This window comes from Ceratosolen solmsi, unplaced genomic scaffold (genome assembly GCF_000503995.2).
Source record: "Ceratosolen solmsi marchali unplaced genomic scaffold, CerSol_1.0 scaffold10, whole genome shotgun sequence".
NCBI classification, from domain to species: Eukaryota; Metazoa; Arthropoda; class Insecta; order Hymenoptera; family Agaonidae; genus Ceratosolen; species Ceratosolen solmsi.
The window spans coordinates 1,746,566-1,768,204 of NW_011948412.1; the positions used below are offsets into that span (position 1 = coordinate 1,746,566).

At 30.6% G+C, this 21,639-nt stretch overlaps 1 protein-coding gene across 1 annotated transcript in view; it reads left to right on the top strand.

Moving 5' to 3' along the window:
- Positions 1 to 21,639, top strand: part of skd (mediator complex subunit skuld) — a 76,133-nt gene that overhangs the window by 29,591 nt on the left and 24,903 nt on the right. The window contains exon 2 of the mRNA XM_011502076.1: positions 9,704 to 10,034. Coding sequence (XP_011500378.1) covers positions 9,704 to 10,034 — 331 coding nt within the window. The remainder of the gene's footprint in view (positions 1 to 9,703; positions 10,035 to 21,639) is intronic.

Sequence of the window (21,639 nt, forward strand, 5' to 3'; positions counted from 1 at the left end):
TTTTCATTAATTATAAGGTCTAATAAGATAAGTCCAATAAAAAATCTTGCTTAATATGTTTATCTAAACGTATATTTGTTTGATTCAATATCGTTGTTATGAAGTCAAATACTTGCTAGATTAAACTGTTTATTTTAACAAACCAAATACAATTATTATGAATGAATATTTTATTTACCTGCAAGATTTATTCTTAAATTAACAATTTCCGTTTAAAATAAAAAACTAAATAACCACTTGCACTCGCATGCAATGAGATAGTAAATAATTGAAAATTAACAAATAATAAAATATTACAAGCAAAGGGTGATGCATTTAATTGATAATTAATGGTAAATTGATACTATAGTAAAACATTCTTCTTTATTGTCTTTAATCAGTTAAAAACAAATTTTGTTAAATATAGAGAACGTGCTTTCATGTGATATTTTTATATAATTATATAGAGAGATGTCAATATTTTTAATGATTATTCGATCAAGCAAATAGTAATTTCTATTATATTTTATTAATCTTGTGTAATTTAATAAGAATTTTTTATTTTTTTTTTAATTTTACAAATACTACAGACTCTGTCCGACAATTGTAGGATTTTGCTAACATCCAAAATCATTCTTCCACGATATTTGTTATTACTCTGTGCATTATTGTACAATATATAAATTATCTAAAGTTTATCAAATTTTATCATTTCTTTATTCCGTCTAATTCTATATCGTATGAAAACACAGCACCATACGCCATCTGGTCGTTTACAAAGCGAATTGCGCCTTTTTACCAGCCTTAGTAGCATTAGCACAAACATGTCGACGATAGACGCATATCGTGTTCGACGTAACTCGATTAGGCTGGTTGCCGCGCATCGGACCCTCCCTTTATCCTTCTTCGATTTTTTTCCTTACATAACTTGATGCGTCAAATCAAATCACGTGGATCCCTATGTCCATAATATTCTTTTGTGCTTAGATAAAGAACATTCGAGACATTATCAATAACGCCCTCGTTATATGAGTAAAAAAAGTCCGTTTTCGTTTACCTATTCGATTAAGTCTATGATTTTCTGTAGGAGATAGCACTTTTCAATATATGAATGTTGATATTGAATATGATCAACGGTACAAGGATTCTGAAGATAAAATAGATGTGTCATAGATATAGTGTGTGCGATATGGAGTGATGGATGTATAAGAAATTATTAGTAATGGAGTTAATAACTTAAGGCAATAGGAAGAAAGCGGTTTTAATATTTAAAGTAAAGAGTAACGAGTGATTAAAGTGTAATTTCAATATACAACTCAAAGGATATTTGTAAGAATTCAATTGAAACGTTCACTAATTATTTTCAACGCCATGTTTAAGATCAAATATGAGACGTAAACCGCTTAATTGCCGAAGAAGAGGAAAGCATTATAAACAGCTAAACGATTAAGACGCGGTCAGCCGAGCAGTTCGCACTACACTTTAAATGCTGTCTAATCACTGAGAAGTCGAAATTCCCAGATCGATTCGTGACGGAGTGTACTCATTGTCAATACACAGTGGCTTCGGAAGAAGTTTACGCGAGCCTCTGATTGCGTTGAGTTCGCAAATCATTAGGCTCCCATGTAAGATCCAGTGGATTACTTCTACCTTCCCCTCGCCCCCTTCCAATCCATAAAGCTTACTAACTGCTGCTGTAGCAGTTGATATCATTCACGTATCTTGCCCCTGGAAACTGGCTTAATGAGCGAAGAAAAGAACTTGATCTATATAATGCTGCAATACTGTTTAAGGTAGTAGAATCATATTCTGAAAAAAACTTCGTTTTTATCTGAGATCAGTAACGCACAGACACCATATGTATATTTCCATTTCTTCTCATTCGCCCTTCTATTTGCCACCATTTTTTTTGCACATGTTTATTATTTAATTATAACTCTGGATGAGTTAGTAAAAGCATTATACGGAGCATCCCAAAAAATTCGCCATATATAAATTTTTTATTTAAATTATTTTTCAGTTTTAATTGAGACTTTAATATATTACAGGACATTTAAGACTCCCTAGTCTAATCTTTATATGATTTATAAATATTCTAATTACTGATTAATTCTTTATAAGATATTTTTCATCCGAAGATTTGGGACATCGACGGGCTTCACAATCCTATAATAAACTCGATATGAAACTTTCCATTTGTCATTTAAAAGAAATTAAGTAACTCTCATCGAAACAAAAGTAATATTGTTTTTATTTTAATTAACAATAAAGTGGGGTCGTGTGATAAATTAATTAATTTTCAATCAGCATCGTGCATTACAACTTAAATAAACCAATTTTAAAACTTAATTTCATTGCTCAGGGAGGGTCCCTCCTGTCTCTCTCCTTGCCAGCATATATCGTTGTCGGGTGCAACGACCCGTATAGTTCTTGAATTTCGGACAGTCTGCCGCCGCTTTAGGCCAACAATTCGAATGCCCAATGATCAAGGGAAGCAAGGGAAGAAATAGAAGTTTGAAGCAGAACGAATGGGGGTAGAGGGATAGCAGAAGTTTCGTCATAATGAAAGTAGGAATGCGAGGCGTAGTAGGTAATCTTAGTTAGGGATTGTAAAAAAGAGGCAAAAGGATGTCCGTTTGCTTCAAGCGCCAGACTTGGATTTAAATTCGTAGCGAATAATAGCCTTTTTCGCTTTATTGAGCGTTCGTTTAAAAGCTTCCAAAATTCAACGACGAAAATCACTTAGCGATCAAGGCATACCATTATTATTTCGTAGTATGTAGCATCCAATGTCAGTAACCATAAAATATTCATCAGCCATTTGCGAGCAATCAACGGCCCCGCGAAGGTGTACTTCCTAGAGCGACTCTTTATAGTTTAGTTTCGGCTTCCGTTAAATTCTGTTACGCAAGAAACAATATTTACAAAAACACTGTTCTCGATATTATCGCGTGGAGTAAAAGCGTGAATAAACGCCGAAGAGGGATTAAAGGTGGAGGGTTGCTGACCCGTGAGCATAAGCTTATCTTACAGATTGATGAGAAGCTGGGCAAGGCGAAATATAGGAAATGACAGAAAAGGTAACGAGAAGAAACGGCGAACTAAAGATTATAATTTACACGGATAAATGGAAAGGTGACGATGATGACGGTGGCTACGAGGACAACAGCATTTATGTAGTTGCTTTGCTTGTATTGATCAGCAGCTGATAGGCCCCTAGCACGCACTCTGTTCCTATTCCCCCTCGTCCTTTTCACCTACCCCGTTTGCTCTTCTTTGCACCGACGCTCTACTCAACCCTACTGATCGATTATTTTCACTGGCGTCTTAATTATTCACAACGCGTTAACTCGCTTTCGCGTACGCCAGCGCCATTATAAAGCGGCGAACCTTCACCTCGGAATTATCATCCCGATTGCGCCGCAACTATTGATTATTTCGGTAATGTTGCATATACGCACACACTCTCGCCACTTTTTTCAAAGGAAGTGATACACCGTTTAAATATTATAGGCGATTGATCCCTTTTGGTCTTTTGCCGAAATTAACCTGGATGCAAATGACAGTAAATTCAACTTGACTTTTATAGTGGCGATCTTGTAATTAGGGCATACTTCTAATGTTGTCGTTGTGTTGAACCTTTATTAATGCACAACCATATTTTCCGTATATTTTAGTTGGATTAAATATTATTGAAATATCAATTATTTTATTGGATAAAAAGTGCCAAATTTGCAAACTCTATTTTACCTACCAAAATGTGATCCATTTTTAGATGTTAAACATTTATTTCATCAATGATCAGTAATATCGTATATTGCCAATAACGGAGATTTAAGATTCTCAAAAAATCATTTTACATCTTAACTTTTCTATTTAATTATTGAAATATTATTGCAGTTTTAAAATGGGTATGATATATCGTTTGTCAGAAATTAAAAAGTGCACTGGGAATTTTGTGGCTGTAATTCATACTTTTCAGATTAATTCGGAGATTAAAAGTAATTTATTTCATTAAAAATAATACATATATTCAATTAATTTTTTTTTACTTTTAGATTACTTATCGTTATAATTTCAAATTATAAATTAATTAAAGCTAACAATTGTTATAAAATATAAGTCAATATAGTACTCTTTAAACTCTTCCAGTAATCGAAAGTGGTTTACTCCAACTAATATTTTTAATTTAAAGAGTTCATTCTGAATTTTATAATTCTTATAGGTACATAGCAGGAGTGTCACTAGTTTTTATTTCATTACTATTGTTGTTATTATTGATATTTTTATGATGTTTAAATAATAAATCACTCAGCGGTTACAACCTACGCACTAGATTACTCATAAACTTAAAATTACGACATCAACAGGTAATTTTTAATTTAATTTTATGCCTACATTACATAAGTATACGCGCATGGCATAATGAGGAGTGTGTGTTTAGATAACATTATTTACACTCGGATAAACGGACATTAGTTATGATCGTGACTTGCCAATGACCTTTCTTCATTCAAGTTTTCTAATAATGTCTTGGTTAGGACGTACATAAAGATCCTTAAATTTCTCTCAATGCATGCGAGATATCCTTCCAGTAAAACGGCTTACTTCTACTTCTATTGAAAGAAAATCTTCATACATGTTTACTAGTTTATATATTACATCGAACAAAATAAAAATAGACTAATTCGATATAAGCCTACATAAATAAGCATTAAATTTATTTGATATAAATAATTCAAATCAGTATCAGTAAAATATTATGAAATATAAATTTCAATATATTTTCTATATAGATTGTTTAGATTTATAGATAAATAGACAAAATATTTTATTGCTTGAAAGTCTAGAACAAGTTTGTTTTAAAATAATTAGCAATATATTTTTGATTTTCTTATTGTTTTTTAACACTTATTTTATGCAACATTAAAAAATACTTTTAACATCTATATAATATGAAGTTTCAGTACCAATAAGTAAGTTGTCAGTATTACATATAATTAGTATTTGCAAAGTATTTTTATATTTTATTGTACTTCGTTACAGTTCGTGAATGGTTGGATCGATTGTCGAAACGATTTTCCCTTTTCTAATCGAAGTCCTACAACAAGAACAACAATTTTATCAAAAATAATTATTTGGCTACTTACCCGGTACTTTTCAGGAAATGAAAAAGGTTTACGTGCCTACTTTCTTTTAATTAGTTTATTGTAAGCTTAATGTCTGATTACGAGTAGTTACCACTCATAAATATTTTATATAAAAACAAGCAATTATTCTTCTTGTTATAATAATTAAAAATTAATTGAAAGTTTAGTTACACTAAGAAATAATTTAAATCATAATAATTTTATAATCATGAATAATTTTGAATCATAGTTTTCCATATTTTATTGCTCTTATTTCAAAAACTTGGATATATCATTTAACGATCAATCCTGCGATATTTGATATTATTTCTATCGAAGTAAATATTCTTTAAATAAATGACAAAAATATGTTACAAAATAAGTCATTGTGTTAATTTATAATATAGATTCGGATTTCTTTTCAGTGCAGTAGTATTAATTTCGATAAAGGAATTATTACCATATTCAAATCTATAAATTTATACTTAAAAGAAATTACTTTTTAGATTCAATGTCTTATATACTAATCAAATTAAAAACCATCCATGATAATTAGGTTAAAACGATATTGAATTTAAAAATTTATAAAAAATTATAATTATTATTTATTTATTATTAATAGATATAATGTATTAGAACTTATACTATTCGTTGTACTATAATTTATTATTTATTATTAATAGATTATATTATTTATTATTTTAATAATTTTATTTTTTTAAATTTATTTAATTTTAATTTAATTTATTTTAATAATTTTAATAATAATTAATACTATTTATTATTAATAGATATAATATATTAGAACTTATACTATTCGTTGTACTATACATTTATGATCTATTGTATCTATTTTATAAAAAATTATTTTTATTTTTATTAATAACTTATAGATTTTTATTTAGAATAGTTAATAAATTGAATGCTTACAGTTTCACTATAATATGTATAATATCATAGGCAAACTTCGAGAATTTTTTAATAACAATGCGGAAGTGGATTTCCTTTGTTTATGTGTATAGAAAAAAGCATCAGCAATTCGTTTCTACTTTTTGTAAAATGAATCCGTTATACCCGTAAAATCAAACGATTTATAAAAATATATAAATATATATTTTTATTTTTATTAATGCATTTACTTATTTATGATACATGGAGAATTTTTAGGTAGAATGAATTAATACACATATAAAATATTTATCAAATTATTGAAATAAAAATGATGAAAATTATTTTACCATTTTAATTACAAATTTTATATATTCAAGGAACTTTATTTTGCAAATAATAGTTATGTTACTGATGCTTGTTTATTTTAAAAATTAACGTTTATAATTAATCGCGTAGAAGTTCTAGCCCATAAAATCTTATTAAAATGGCGTAATAGATGCTTTCATGCTTAGCCTGTTACACACACACACACACACACACACACACACACACACACACACACACACACAGAGAGAGAGAGAGAGAGAGAGAGAGAGAGAGAGAGAGAGAGATATCAGCTTGTTTGAGACATTGTTCCCAACCTTTTTAATGCACTCAATAACACGTGTCTTCGATAATTTTATCCTTATATTTTTCTGTAAACATTATCCGCATATTTCTTTTTTCGTTATTCTTTTCGTCATTCTACATGTTTCTAACTTATAATGAATATGCAAGTATCAATTTATGCACATTATACTTTTCCTTTTTATTGCTATACGATAATAATAGTTATTATTACTAGTTTTTAATGATTTTATTAAAATATAATTATATTATATTAGAAAATAATCTCTTATTGTAATATTTATTTTTAAAAATCTAGAATTGCATGTGTTTTTTTAATATTGTGTAATTTTAATAATGAAATATTGTAATTGTAATATCAATAATTTCAGTAGTTAGAAAAAAAAAATTTAAGGAAAATACATTCTACCTTGTATATTTAAAATGCAAATTTTATATATTAATTTTATAGTAATTATCAAGAAATTTAATTTAAAATACCCGATTATACCGTATTATGTCATATTCGTTATTTCATGTCATGAAGAAACAGCGAAAATGTACTCAATTCTAGGTAAATCCAAGAAAATGCGCAAAAGTTAGAGTTGAGTTGTAGAAGTAGGTTGTAGAATTCATTTATTTATTTATAAGTTTTATGGACAGTATTATGTCAATTTGTTGTACTTTTGATTTGAATTTCCTATACTGAAGTTTTTATTAAATAATTTTATCATATTTGTTTAAGAAAAAATATATCCATTAATAGTATATTTTAACTATTTTATTATTTTATTATTATTTTGTTAATATATTTAACTATATTTGGTAAAAATAAATAAATACACTCAGTTTGTAATGAAATTTTTTTATGTGTTATTTTTTAATTGAATTCTTTTATGATCACCTAATTTCGTCAATAATTAATAAGTAATAATACAAAAGTAATTAGTAACAATTTAAATGAAAAGAAATATTAATGCATAACTTCTGATTTAGAATACCATATAAAAATTAATTATACAAGACCTTTAACACAATGCAAATATAAGATAAATAATGTGAAAATAACTAAAATTGCCAGTATTGTAATATAACGAATATGTAGCAAACCGAATACATGTAAAAATTATATTTAAATAAACTTGTATTGCCATCGAAATCATCATATTTAATATTTAACTTAGTTTACCGGCATTTCTATAGCTACATTATTTCTTACACGAGTCTTACTCGTTTGCTTCAATTATTTCACAACCTGTAATGCGACTCATTCGCGAAAGCAACATTATAATTTCGCTCTGCTATGCTTCAAACTGTAATCGTATATCTTTTTTCTTTATCGTGACTCGGAACTGGTGTCGACCTTCCGATATATTTACGTTCCACGATTTTAAATCTCCCACCCTTCATTTACTCACTTCGTACATCGTATATGCAATATCAAATTGTCGACACGACGAGAATAGCCAAAGACGTGCGAAAATGAGCTAATGCTGCATATATGTACACATACGCACGAGTTCAATGCAAAATTCTGTCTATTTTTTTTTACGTGAATCGGTAAAACTAGATTGTTATTGATCAGAGACTTATCTACAGCCGAAAAACTTGTTTCGTATCGAACAAACATTATGTTCAGTTAACTATATGCATTATCAATAAGTCGTTTGCTTTTCGAAGTCCGCTGATTATATTCATATATTTTTGAGTTTTTAATGAGTTGGTTGACACTAACTTTTATTCCATTAGTTGTCTGTATAGTAATGGAATGTTTTTAATGATAAAAAAAAACAAATGTAGTCATTGTGGACATACCATTTCTTTTTTAATTTTAAATGATAAATTTGCTAAACTTAAGTAACATCGGATTTTAATGAATAAAGTGTACCATTTAATTTCAAACTTTTTTTTTATTAATGCAATCTATAAGTTTAATTTTTATTTGAATATCATGATTGTATCATAATAATTGTCAAAATCATAATATTGAAAATCGTTTAGAGATTCCTAAGAATTTTTTTAATTCATTAGAGTGAATATTATAGAAAAAGAACTTGGGGATAAGCAGAATATTGAAATAATCATTTGGTGGTCAATTATATGATTATAATTGTTTCGTATTAACTATTTCGAACATAGAAGTTCGTTTACGCGTGGTCGTATTTTGTAGTAAATACATTCAATATAATTTTGTCAATAAAGTTTTTCTTCTTTTTTTTTTTTAAATTATGGTATTAAAAACTTTATACATGATTTGAAATATTTTAATTAAATTACTTAATCTTAATAGCTGTTCATGTCTTGTTATATTTTCGTTCGTATTAAATTTGAAATAAATGTTATCGGACAAGGTATTTGCATTAAATAGGATTGTATATTTTGTTTTACTATTATACTTTGATCTTTAACATATATAATTTGTACAATAGTTGTGTAAATAAAATAAGTGAAGCAGCAATAAATATGAGGCGCAATGAAAACGGTATATGAAGCATTGTTAATCGAGTATACTGAGCTTTTGGTCGAATTCCCACAGATATTTAGTAACTATGAGTCTTAACGAGTTCTCCCAGCCGCATGCATTGCCTTATCGGTTAAATTGAGTTTTAATTGTTCTGATATCAGAAGTGCTCGTTTGACGTCACATGACATGTTTTTATTCTCGAATTGACTCGGTTTTTAGCACTTTATAAAAGCGAAACACATTTAATGAAATCGTAAATAATATCGCACCTTTCATTTTATTATGTGCAAGGCTACTTATTTATTAAATCTCTTTAACTAATTATAATAGTTATTTATAGTGTTCAATAATTTAAGATAGATATAAAATATTGATAATATTTTTTCATATACGCGTAATTGAATTATTATAACTTTGATATAAAATTTACACATATTATCTGAAGTATGTTGAAAATGTGCTTATGTATTGTGTATGAGTGCATCACAATCGTGAAAAAATCACTGTATTATCATGTGCTGGCATTTGCATCAGGTGTCATTGTAAATAAGACTGAGGATTAAAAGGGCGAGTGGTTTTTTATTATTATCGCCTCGCAAGAGCTGCAGAAATGAAAACTGATGTATTATTGCAGACGGATCTCTGCGGGATAAAATGGAGGAAGCTGGTGTGGGGCGAGATCGCTGGTGGATTCGGCGGAACCCTACTCGAGGATCCAGTGCTGTCGAGCTTCTCGCGTTGCCTCGCCGGCGATATCCTTTGCGTCTGGCGGCGCGTCTCCGCCTCCCAGGTGAACTCCCAGGGCCACGCCGTAGCGGCGACTAATCTTTTCGACCTCAACTCAATAGCGCCCTCACCGGCGCCCCCGCCGCTTTCCCTTCAGGCAGCTAAGGAGCTCTGGATATTTTGGTACGGCGAGGAGCCCGACCTCTCGGGCCTTGTCTCACCTGAACTGATCGCTTGCGGTAAGTTGTAACACTTCTCCTCTTTTCTCCTTAATTTCATTCGATGGAATCTTCACGGAAGGCCCACTGCATCTATGCCGCTCGTCATCTCCGAGCACAGAAGTGCTTACACGTATAAAAGTGGCACTCCGACCCAGGAAATCGCTCTCACGAGAGCCTTGACTTCCTTCCCAGTTTCCTTTTCCTTCTTCGAACGCATACAACTATGATTCGATATGAACTACCTTGGCTACGTACCTAAAGGAGTATATTTATTGTCTCGTTTTCTAAGAGGGCTATCAGAAATGCAGAGGAAATATTACTATTCGCGGACAATACTTGTCGAAAAACAAGAAAAGATCGGCGGATGTAGCAGTATTAGTAGGCAATATGCTACAAGTAAAAAATTAAATTTTCGATGCATTGTGCAGGAATGAAAAAATTAGAAGGATGAAGCTTTTAGTGATGTCAATTATTTTCTAACGAATACAGTACTAAATATCCGAGCGAAGATGGTTTGGTTAATATTGACCATCACTTGATTCATTAATTTGTTTTACATTAATTCGTATTACTTATCATTGATATTTTTACGAATTAAGCGCTTCAATCCAATTATTATTTTTCTGGGATTTTTAGTTTTTAGCAAAGTTTTAACGTCTGAATATTCCGAATTTTATAAATAAAAACAAAATTACAGTTTCACCAACAATCGATTATATCTATCTAGAAATAATGTCATAGTATATTGTTGACTATTTTCTCAAATTATTTATATCAAAATTTATCAAGACTCATGTAATAACAATGTAGATACGTGGGTAACTTAAAGCTTCCCTCATAAAATATATTGAAATCAATATCAAATATTTATTTAATATAAAAAAAATTATTAAAGTAAATTTTTATTCCTAAAGAAAAATCGACCGTAACATTTTTGTATGATTCATTTTCATTCTAAATAAATTTTTTTGGTTTTATACGGATTTGTGTATTTTATGTAAGATTGATAATTACCAAATATAAAGTAGACCAAAGAATCACTGTACTTATTATCGATGAGGTATCGAAAGTTTTAAGTATTATTCACGATCAGTAATTATGTTCACAATTCACGATCAGAATACGAAATACATAAATTAGATAAACGAAAACAATTATAAATAAAATGATTTTTAATAAATTTCTGTATAAATTCAATATAAATTTCAACTTATATTGGTATAGAAAACTATTAGGATGATGTTCAGAATCGTAACAATTTTATTCATGTATGACTATATTTTCCACATTCGACTCTTAATTCCACGGCATTGTCATTAGTAAGACGTACCAATTTCATTATGATATACGTTGCCTACTAACGCCGGCAAGCTTTGTTGTTTGTTGTATGTTTAGTCGTTTATGCGTCTAAATCCTATTGGAGAGTAAATCAGTTTAAAGTAAAATCAGTTTCTAATATAAATCTCTAGATTTAATCTACATCATCGATCTACAAGAAGCGCGCCATATTGTATTTGGATGGTAACGATGTTCAAAATTATTAGTAAACAATTTAGTTATAAAACACATTTAAATGTTTATCGCGAATTTTCATCTTAAATTCTATCAACTTTGGTACATGAATTAGAATTAGTAAATAATTGACAAATAATACTAATAATTGATCACGTCGTTATACCGATGTAATTAATGGAATTTCAAAAAATAGTCCATACAATTGACAAACAATTCGGCGACATGAGTTATCCAAAACAAACGTAGTTTTATCACACGCGATACTGCCTGAAATAAAGAATATAAAGCGCTTTCGTATAGAAGCCTGAAAACAGTTTTAAATGAGAGAATTAAAATATTTTCCAAAAGTACAATGCTTGTGAATCGGTATACTTTATTTCCATATTTATCTTTTAAGTGCTTACGCTGGAGTAATATTTAAAGTTAAATTTATAGAAAATTAAGAAAGTACTCGAAAGTATGGTAAACATTTGCGATATAAAAGACAGTCGAGTGAACATTTTCCAGGCCATGGCAAAGAAAAGCCGCGTCCTTTGCAGCCGCAATTGTCATTCATCTATCTCACGTATCGAATGACAATAAAGAAAAGGAAGAAAAGGGAACAAATAAGAGACCAACTGTCCTCGGAAAAAGAGAGCCTACTATTTGAAATCGGAGGTCTCCATGTCGGGTTGCATCGACGCTCTCTCGCAGAGGTCGCTTAACCGCTCTCAAGCTTTTCTTCTTTCCATTTCCCACCGATTGCGGAATCGACGAGTAACCGTTAAGCTTGAAAAAGGAATCGCTCCTTTGCTTAGTTTTGCGTCTAATTCCGCTTCTTTTTTTCTTTTGTTAAACTTTTCAGGAAAATTTGGTTAATAACCACAATGCTGTGTTGTGAAATTAATATCTTTTAAATATTATTTTTAATAATATTCTTCCAAATTCCAGGTTATTTTATCAGAAAAATTTACGTGGAAAAATAATTGAAATAGAGTAAATTGGCAAAAATATATAATTACCACTGGTTTTCAATTTGGATTAACATATTGATATTAAGGGTCTTATGCCAAAGATTAAATTCAAACTGTTTAAAATAACGTATAAAAAAATGGAAAAATAGTTATTTCTAATTTTCTATTATCGTAAAAATATAAACTAGAAAACCATGTGTAATGTAAGAAACTGATAGACTATATTGTGTTTTATAACTAAAATATGAAAATTATTTTTTTTTTTTTTTTTATTTTAAAACTATTATGTATAAGATTATTATGCATAAGAAAATTCTCCAAAATTAAGATTAAAAATAATACAAATAATTAATTTTATTTGATATAAATGCTACTTTATAGCTATTAGTCATTTTAAATAGTGAATACAATATTTGATACACAATTAAATGTATACTATGCATTCTTTAATTTTTTTTATACAAAAATTGTTTTGAAATTGGAGAAAATTTTTCAAAATGGCATTAGGAACCAACCAATAATGATAAATTCACAGGCTATCAAGTTTAGTGATTTTTTTCTATTAATGGTAATATTAAATATAAAATAAATCTACGAATATATATTCGTCTATTGTCTATATGTAACTATTATCAGAACTAATTCTTCATTGCTCCTATGACATAAGCAGTCAGCCAGTATTTGAAATAAAAATCTAAATAATACATTATTCGTTTTTTTTCTATATTAAATGTTCTTTATAAAGTAATTGTAGATTTGTTAATATCGTACAATAATTGGTATAGAGAAAATATGTTGAAATAATGTTTAAATATTAAATTGCTTTAATTTGACTAAATACAATATAGTGACTAATACTTTTTACTCTCAAACGTATCAAAGTGGTAATAGAAGTCAAGAGCTATTATTAATATACAATATCTATGTCATTGATGTGAAAAATTTCATTGGGTTATTTTATTGTTTCATTTCAATCTTGTCTGAATCTTCTCTGAAAAACCAAAGATTCTGGCGCGAGTTTAAACTCGTAACTAATGAATTAAATCAAACATAAATCATGCTTAACAAAAATACGTCCGACAAAAAACACATCTTACCGGCACACACAATTTGATAATTTAAAATAAAACATTTTATTCGATCTTTCGAGTGCAAATCCATAGTTTGTAAAGATTTTACGCCCAGAGCGATTTTACAGCATAATTTACATACATCTATAGGCCCAATATGTATTTACTATCTTTTAAGCTCTTTATTTAATATTTTCTCCTACTAATTTTATCATTAAAAAATCTACATATCTTATTTTCCATCATCCATAAACGGAAAAAAATCGCAAAAAAAAACATTTTTTCTGAGTTACCTTTAAAAATTGTTTATTTGTAACTCTGATACGTTTCTTTGAATATGTTGTTACTAATCGCATCTTCATTAGAGTATTTTATGTAAAATTATTTACAGATATCACGGCCGATTCGAATATTAAATATAAGATATTAAATATTAAATATAATATAAATATTAAATATTAAATACAAGCTATTCTCGCTCGATTATAAATCATTATTGTACTTTTCTTATTCTTTAGATGGTTAAAAATATTTTATCTATTTGAATTATGTACTGTTTATTTATTTTATTGAAATACAATTTTTTATTTAGCCATCTTTTCAAATAATAATATTATTTATTCAGGAAATACTTTCAAATCTATGAGTTTCATAAATTTATTATACTAATAACTACACTTAATTATCTGTAGCAAGTGCATTTATTAAAATAAGTAATAATTGTCGATGAGGTATATATAATAAACTTTTAAGTTAAACAATAGCATGGTTAATCAGTGATATTGAAATAATACAAATGTACGCTAAAAGTTGGGAATGAATAGCGTTCAATTCTTCAAATAACTAATAGTGCAGATGCACCTTAAAATCAAATGATAATAGGCTGGAATACGGGGGACTAATTGTTAGTAACTTTCGAACTTCGGACATAAATGGCGCGATCGACGTTTTGTGCGCGGACCAATGGCGTATGTACCGAGCAAAAAGGAGAAGTAATGTAACGAAAGCTGCGAAGCACGACAAGTCGGTAGATGTCCTTACGTAAGTAATTCAAGCCATCCTACAACGGTAGAATGCCTGAGTTCAGGAGCGCATATGATCCCCACATCGCCCTGAGCCTTCACCTATATTTGTGATAAACGTTATTTATTAAAGCTTTTTATTAGGTGACAAAAACCTGACTCTTGTAACGTAGACCCTGTAACCCGTACAGTTCGAGACTACAGCTGAATAAATGCTCACCCGTTCCAATTACGTTAATTAGGTAATATTTAATTTCAAATTTATGGGGATTGTATCAGATGGAGATTAATGAGATTGTTTTATTTATTTACGCGGCATCGTTTTTAAATTCATAACTATCTATGTGACCTAGTTTGTCTTTACTCGAAAAGTTTTGGTTTATATAAAATAATGTTAATCACCATAAGTTGTGATTTTTCTGCATGACATTATGTTTGGTAATATTTACATTATAATAACCATTCAAAGTAGCTAAATGAAAATAAAAAAAATTGTTATCTCAAAATAGAAGTACACATTTATTTATTATGCCTAAGGTCTTTATGAATTTTTTATTGTCTACTATTAATACATTTCGATTATTATTAATAATTATGATTATATGCATGAAAATGTATTTTCTTAATATGCTTAAAAATAATTATTTTATTAACAGTTATATTCGATATAATAAAAGTAAAGCTATCATGCTTAGTAAAAGTAAAAGGGAAGGAAAAAATATATATATCGTTTAGAATTCATTAAATGAAACAATTTTGACGGAATTTTAATTTGTATAATATTCGCTTTTTATCTTAGTTTGAAGAAGTAAATAAGAACTTTATAAAAATTAAGAAACAGGAGGATATATCAGGCAGTTAATAGCAATTTTGTTAGCATATCACCTACGAATGTAAATTATTTCATTCGAAAAACTTTTTAAATATAATTTTCAGTTAATACTGAATATTTTACATATCTTTCCATTGCACCAAACCATTATATTTATATTTCGCAGAATACATTTTAAAATCTACAAATTAGTTATAGAAAGTTCAATAATTTTGTCGAGATGCATATGAAACTTTTGATTGATACAGTAGTGATATAAGTCCGAATAATATATTGGAACATTGTTAATACATATTTTCTAATTACTGTCCCCTGCTAAGTACTTGAAAAGTCAGACTTATTAATTTCAATCTCAAGTATTATTGTCTGTAATGTAATTGTTTAAGTTCCGAAGCAACATTAAGTGAGAATAGAAACAATGTTAAGTAATTTCACATAAAATGATTTTTCTACAATGGAATTACAATTGATACAAATTGATAAATGGATCAATGTGTTGTTCATACTATAATACACCGACTTAAATATGTCAGGCGCTTATCATATGTGGCGTTTAATATCAATTGCAGTGAATATGCTCTCGTTTAATTTAAAATAAATACTTATTCAATAAGATTGTATTAATTCGTCAATGACCGAATGAATTCACGCTCTTTTATAAATACTGACCATGTAATTGGTTTTCATATTTTTATCATAATTCAAATGGAACTAAGCGAATCAGAAAAAATTAATTGCAAATTATGTGAAATAAAGAAAAACGATGAAATACTTTTGTAAAGAACTGTGCTCGTGGTAATATATCAGCTAGTTTTTATTCTGATACGACGTGAAGTAGGACGTGTGAATTACTTACTATCTTACACATTTTCCATTTTTATGCTCTAACCTTTTCTCGTCACTTTTATATATATATATATATATATATATATATATATATATATATATATATATATATTGTCTATCCCTCCATGCCCTGCAATTAGTCGCATTTTCATAAAGACGAATAACTAACGGCGTCAGCGAGCTTTTCGGTTAATTACACATTTGCTTTCTTTCTCGTCGACGGGTCATAAAGTGGACGATTTTTTTTATCAGTAGTATTACTTAGTTATATGTTATTTTATATAAAATATCTTATTTAAGACTTAAGAGTTATATTGCTTGACAAAATTTGTCTGAAAAAATGGGAATTATCCAAGTACTTTTACAAGTATTCTCTTAAAAGGTAATCAATGTTTTTCCGATTAAAGTGAAAATCATCTTTTACTTCATTGTCGAAATTTATATTATTTTATATAGGCGCTATACAATTCGTTCTAAATATAATTTTTCTTCATAAGAGTCATTTGCAATACATTTCTTATTGAAAAAAAAGTTTTGATACAAGCGAGATTTTAGTTTATTTCAAGATTCCATTTGGTTTTCTAAAGACAATATGTTTTCACTTGAACGAAACATTAACTTCGATCAAAAGACATTTCATTTTCATTATAGTAGCATTATTTTAATGCAGTTTGGCAGGCAATTTCACCGGGACGCTGTGCTTTGTTTCAAAGGCGGAAAATGTATGCGAAGCAGACGTACAAAAAATTCCGTTTCCGAATAAAACGATATGGCATTGAATCAACAATAATGGAAAAGAAGATTTAAATCCTTTCAAGTCAAAATTTTTTTGCCTATAGACAGAGAATCTTATCATATAGGTATTTTTTTGTAAGGCAAAAGGTACTGTATTGCAAGCCACGCGTGAGAACTCGTATAAAATTGTCTCGGTAAATCGCAAAGAACTCATCATAATTATCGTTCAATTTCGTTCACGAGAGAGAGAGAGAGAGAGAGAGAGAGAGAGAGAGAGAGAGAGAGAGAGAAAGAGTATGAGGGTAGAGCGAAGACAGAGAGAAGGCAAATAATCTTCACTTTCCTCTCTAATGTAGTAAATGCAGTTGTCAACATTGGCTCGAAAACGCATGGCACGCGTCGTCGTCGACCGTTTCTTTCTCAGCAGAGCGCATGCGTGATACCCCCGTCGGCTAACCATGTCTGATAACAATGTTTCTTTCCTTCTCTTGCCCAATGCTAGGTAAGGCGGCGACAACCACGACATTCTCGCGCCAATATATGCGCTCCTCTTCAGCCGGGTATTCACCCCTCCCTCGCCCTTTTATGGCTGCTGCTCTTTCGCGTGGGTCGTTGCTTATTATTGACGTCACGAGGGCTCATCGCTCCCTCCCCTATCCCCGACCATTGGTCCCCTACGCTGGAACCGACAGACCGATGTACCGTAGGCTACACTGAAGTAACTCCGCCTCTCGTATATCCCCTTGTGAATTCTTACCTTTCCTATGTCTTTAAATTCACAATTAATTTATCTCCGAGGTCTTTACTCTTCGACAGTCAAAAAGCCTTTCACCAGAGCGCATCGGGTTTATCCGCGGAATTTTTCATAAATGCCATCGCTCATTATTGTACAATTATGCAGGTTTAATTTTAAATGGTTTTTAATTTAATAATTGATTCGGTGTTTAGTTCTTTACGTGGCGGCTAGAAAATGTTATTATTAATAATTAAAACTTATCAATGTCTTGAGGAATATTGATGAACTTAAATATATTTCGATAATCCCGCGTTATCCGTTTCGTTTTAATTTAAGTACATAGAGGTTTTAGATTCTTAACGTGATTAATCATGATATTAAGAATGTTGTATTAAACAACAAAGCATAATAGTAACGTGTCATTATCTGAATCACGATTGTTTTATCTTCAAAGGAATTAAAATTTATTCCATATATTGTTTCAAAATTATATGAATTAAACATTTCAGAATATTTGAATATCAAATGCGTTAGTATATTAACAAATTATTGATAAATTATACTAGTCTACATATATACCTATCTATTGTACTAATTTGCCTTTAAAATATAATATAATTTACGTTTCAAACGTATCGAAACGTATCGATAAATATGTCAACAAGAGTTCTTTTATCAAAGGATATTCTGATTAATGTGGTGAAATCTTCACACACACTTGAAAATAATAGTTATTTTTTAACTTATCATTCACGGTCTATAAATCACTCGTCGCTCATTTACTAAAAAAAAATTAAAAATCCTTCAATTATTATTCTGTGTGCAGCTTGATTTTAATTTACATTACTACTATTTAAAGCGACGATGTTATAAAAAGTTAGATTATACGGATTTTTAAAAGGTTAATAGTCTATTTCTTTGATACTCTCGTGTAATTCGATTGAATGTACTTGGTTATTACATTTTTTTCTGCCAATACAAGTAGTTTGTAATTGTTATGCTTTTAATGAGATTCATTCACATTCATTAAGAAAAAGTAGAATGAAACGTCATATATCACGAAAAATTTCTTAGAAATTATAAAAATATATCCAATAAATTACGATAATCAATATAAAACTATAATAATGTGAATGCAGTGACATTTGATGTCAATAAGATAATCAGTTTCTCGACGAATACACAAAACATCGAATCGATGTTTTATCATTGAAGTTTGGTTGCTTTGGAATACTCAGCGTTCGTAGAGCATACTGTTTGCTCAAGTGGCGTGGAAAATTCGTTTTTTTTTTCTTTTTTTTTAAAGAACACCAAAGACTGAAACAAAGAGATAAATACTTAAGATCATCATGTAAACGATCAACATTTTATGTTACTATAATAAATAAATCAATTTATGAAAATTTCTTTACTGAATTCTGATTTTAAAAGAATTATTGGAAAACCCGCTGCTAAATTTAAGCAACTCAATGACTTTGGCCACTAATTAAAATTTTCAGCATACGCCGGCCCAAAGGAATACCGTATAGGCCATCTCAACAAAATCAGTGATTTTAAGTGGATAGTGCCAATAGTGCTCAGTCCCTTAAGTACCGGATTGCCGGTTGGCTTTAGATGGGGCGTGAGGGTGGGGACGGAGACGAGGAGAATCACCGAGAAAGATAACTTGAGTGACAAGTGGGTCATTGCCACTAGATCGAAGCGCCGTGACTCGGACATTTTTACGCCAACGTTTATGAGCTACTGCTTCTTTTATTCATATCATCGCATCTTAGCCTCTCGATTAAGCTGCGCATCATTCACAGAGAGATTTATCGGGATCGATGGTTGGGTAAACAAGTGGAGGGAGTCACAGTCTCACGATGTAAATAACATAATCCGTAACACACGATCAGTTGGACGACTTAAGTGGTGCTCAACTTTTATACACGGCTTTTATGCATGCTAAGATTTATTTTCAAATAAATGCCGCAAATATAAATTAAAGATTAAAAATTAAAGATAAAATAGATAATATAGATAGATAGATCGATAGATAGATAGATCTATAGAATAGATAGATAATAAAAATTAAATTAAAGATTTAAAATTATAAATTAAAAAGCTAGCCAAAACATTTTCTTTGCGTTCAAAAATATCTGCAGTGAGCTTGGTAATTAAAATACATATTGTGTGAGATTTATGTTGAAATTTCTATTATAATATCCTTAGTTATAAATCCATGGGAATTTTATTTTTGATACACTCACATACACAGAGAGAGAGAGAGAGAGAGAGAGAGAGAGAGAATTTTCTTCAAAGAAAATACTTGCAATTCTGAGATTGAGTTTCACTTTCAGATTTAGTGGAAAATGTCGATATTATACGCTCGGCTTAAGAGTTTTAACACTGGATAGTTTTACCAAACGATCTTTGGAACGTGTAAATATATTTTTATTTACTCAATTTTTACGCATTTGATTTATATATCTATTTATCTATTTATATCTATCTTCCTCGGAACAACGAATCAATTCTGATAAAAGCACCGCTTCACATTTGCTGCTACATCGGTGCGCTCAATTGGCAAATCGATGGAAAAAGTGGAAAGAAGCCGCATCGTAACACACTCTAAAGAGTTCAAGACAAAGCCTGGAACGAGACGAAAAATTGAGTGGGATAGGGGGAGACATAAGAAACGACTCAGAATGTTGCAGTGTTGGGGCAGCGTATTTTGGAAGAGGTGAAATGGAGGAGAGTCAGTGCCCAATATCGTACTTTTTTTTTCGCGCATATAACGGCGTCGCGGTACGGCAGGCGTCGGCGTAACGCCGCTATCGATCCAGCCGCGCCAAGCACGTGCACTACCCCCCTCCCCTCCCCCGTACTCTTGTTCCCCTCGGTTAACCCTCAATCCTCCCTCGCACACACTCCAGAGACAACGCGCATCCTGCCCCCGACCCCCTGTAGCTTTGCGGGCCCGGGTTGCCACCGCTCCGACTTTGTCGGTAAGAGCGCCTGCGCATTTGCGGGGGCCCGCCTCTACCTCATACTCTAGCCCATCCCTTCGATATGCGAGTGCGTCGTTGCCGTACTTACGCGGCTAATCAGGTTTATAGGGGCGGAATGCAACCAATCACCCACGTTATCCTTTTCCCTTGAAAAGCTAATAAGCACCGAGAATTTTTAGGTTAATTGACGACAAAATGTTGTGCACATTTTTTTCCTTTAAAGGAGACTACATTATTAACGAGTCCTCCTCCCCTCCTCCAAATCGTGTCTTATTAGATAATATCATTAAACATTTTCTGACCTTGTCGAACGTATCTTGTCGAAAAGCACTTTTCCCAAAGGCCATTATGTCATTGGTTGTAGTTTAAAATATAGTTCCCCTATATCTTAATCGGCGACATTGTACAGCTACAGTTTGCATGCGAGGAACAATTCGACTAAGCCAGTTAATAAGCCACCTATTGAAAATTTGAACAATTTCTGTTAGTTAACATTCACTGGTAAGTTCAAGTGAGAAATCTGTAAAACTATCTTGATGTCAATGACGCATGCAGCCGTCGGTGTTGCAACGGATCTGGAATATAGAAATGAAGAGATCCATGCGGTCCCTCGTTCATTCTTATAGTGAACAAAAACCTAGCTCTCAGGCAGTAAAAGAAGGGGGTGGAAGAAACGAGAGCAAAAAGTAAAAAAGGAGCGGTCGATTGGGTTCAATTCTAATCCTTGCCGACGGTCGAGAAAAACACGAGATGCGACGCACGAGTGCATCGATTTCTAAATTTGTTTTACATTTAACGCCGGTTAGGACTACAACTGCCTCCTCGCCCACTTATCGGTACGGAAAATTGGAGGCCCTATCGAACAAGTGTTTTTCACACTGTTATAACTATAGGATAAATTTTGATCTACCTACCATAATGAAT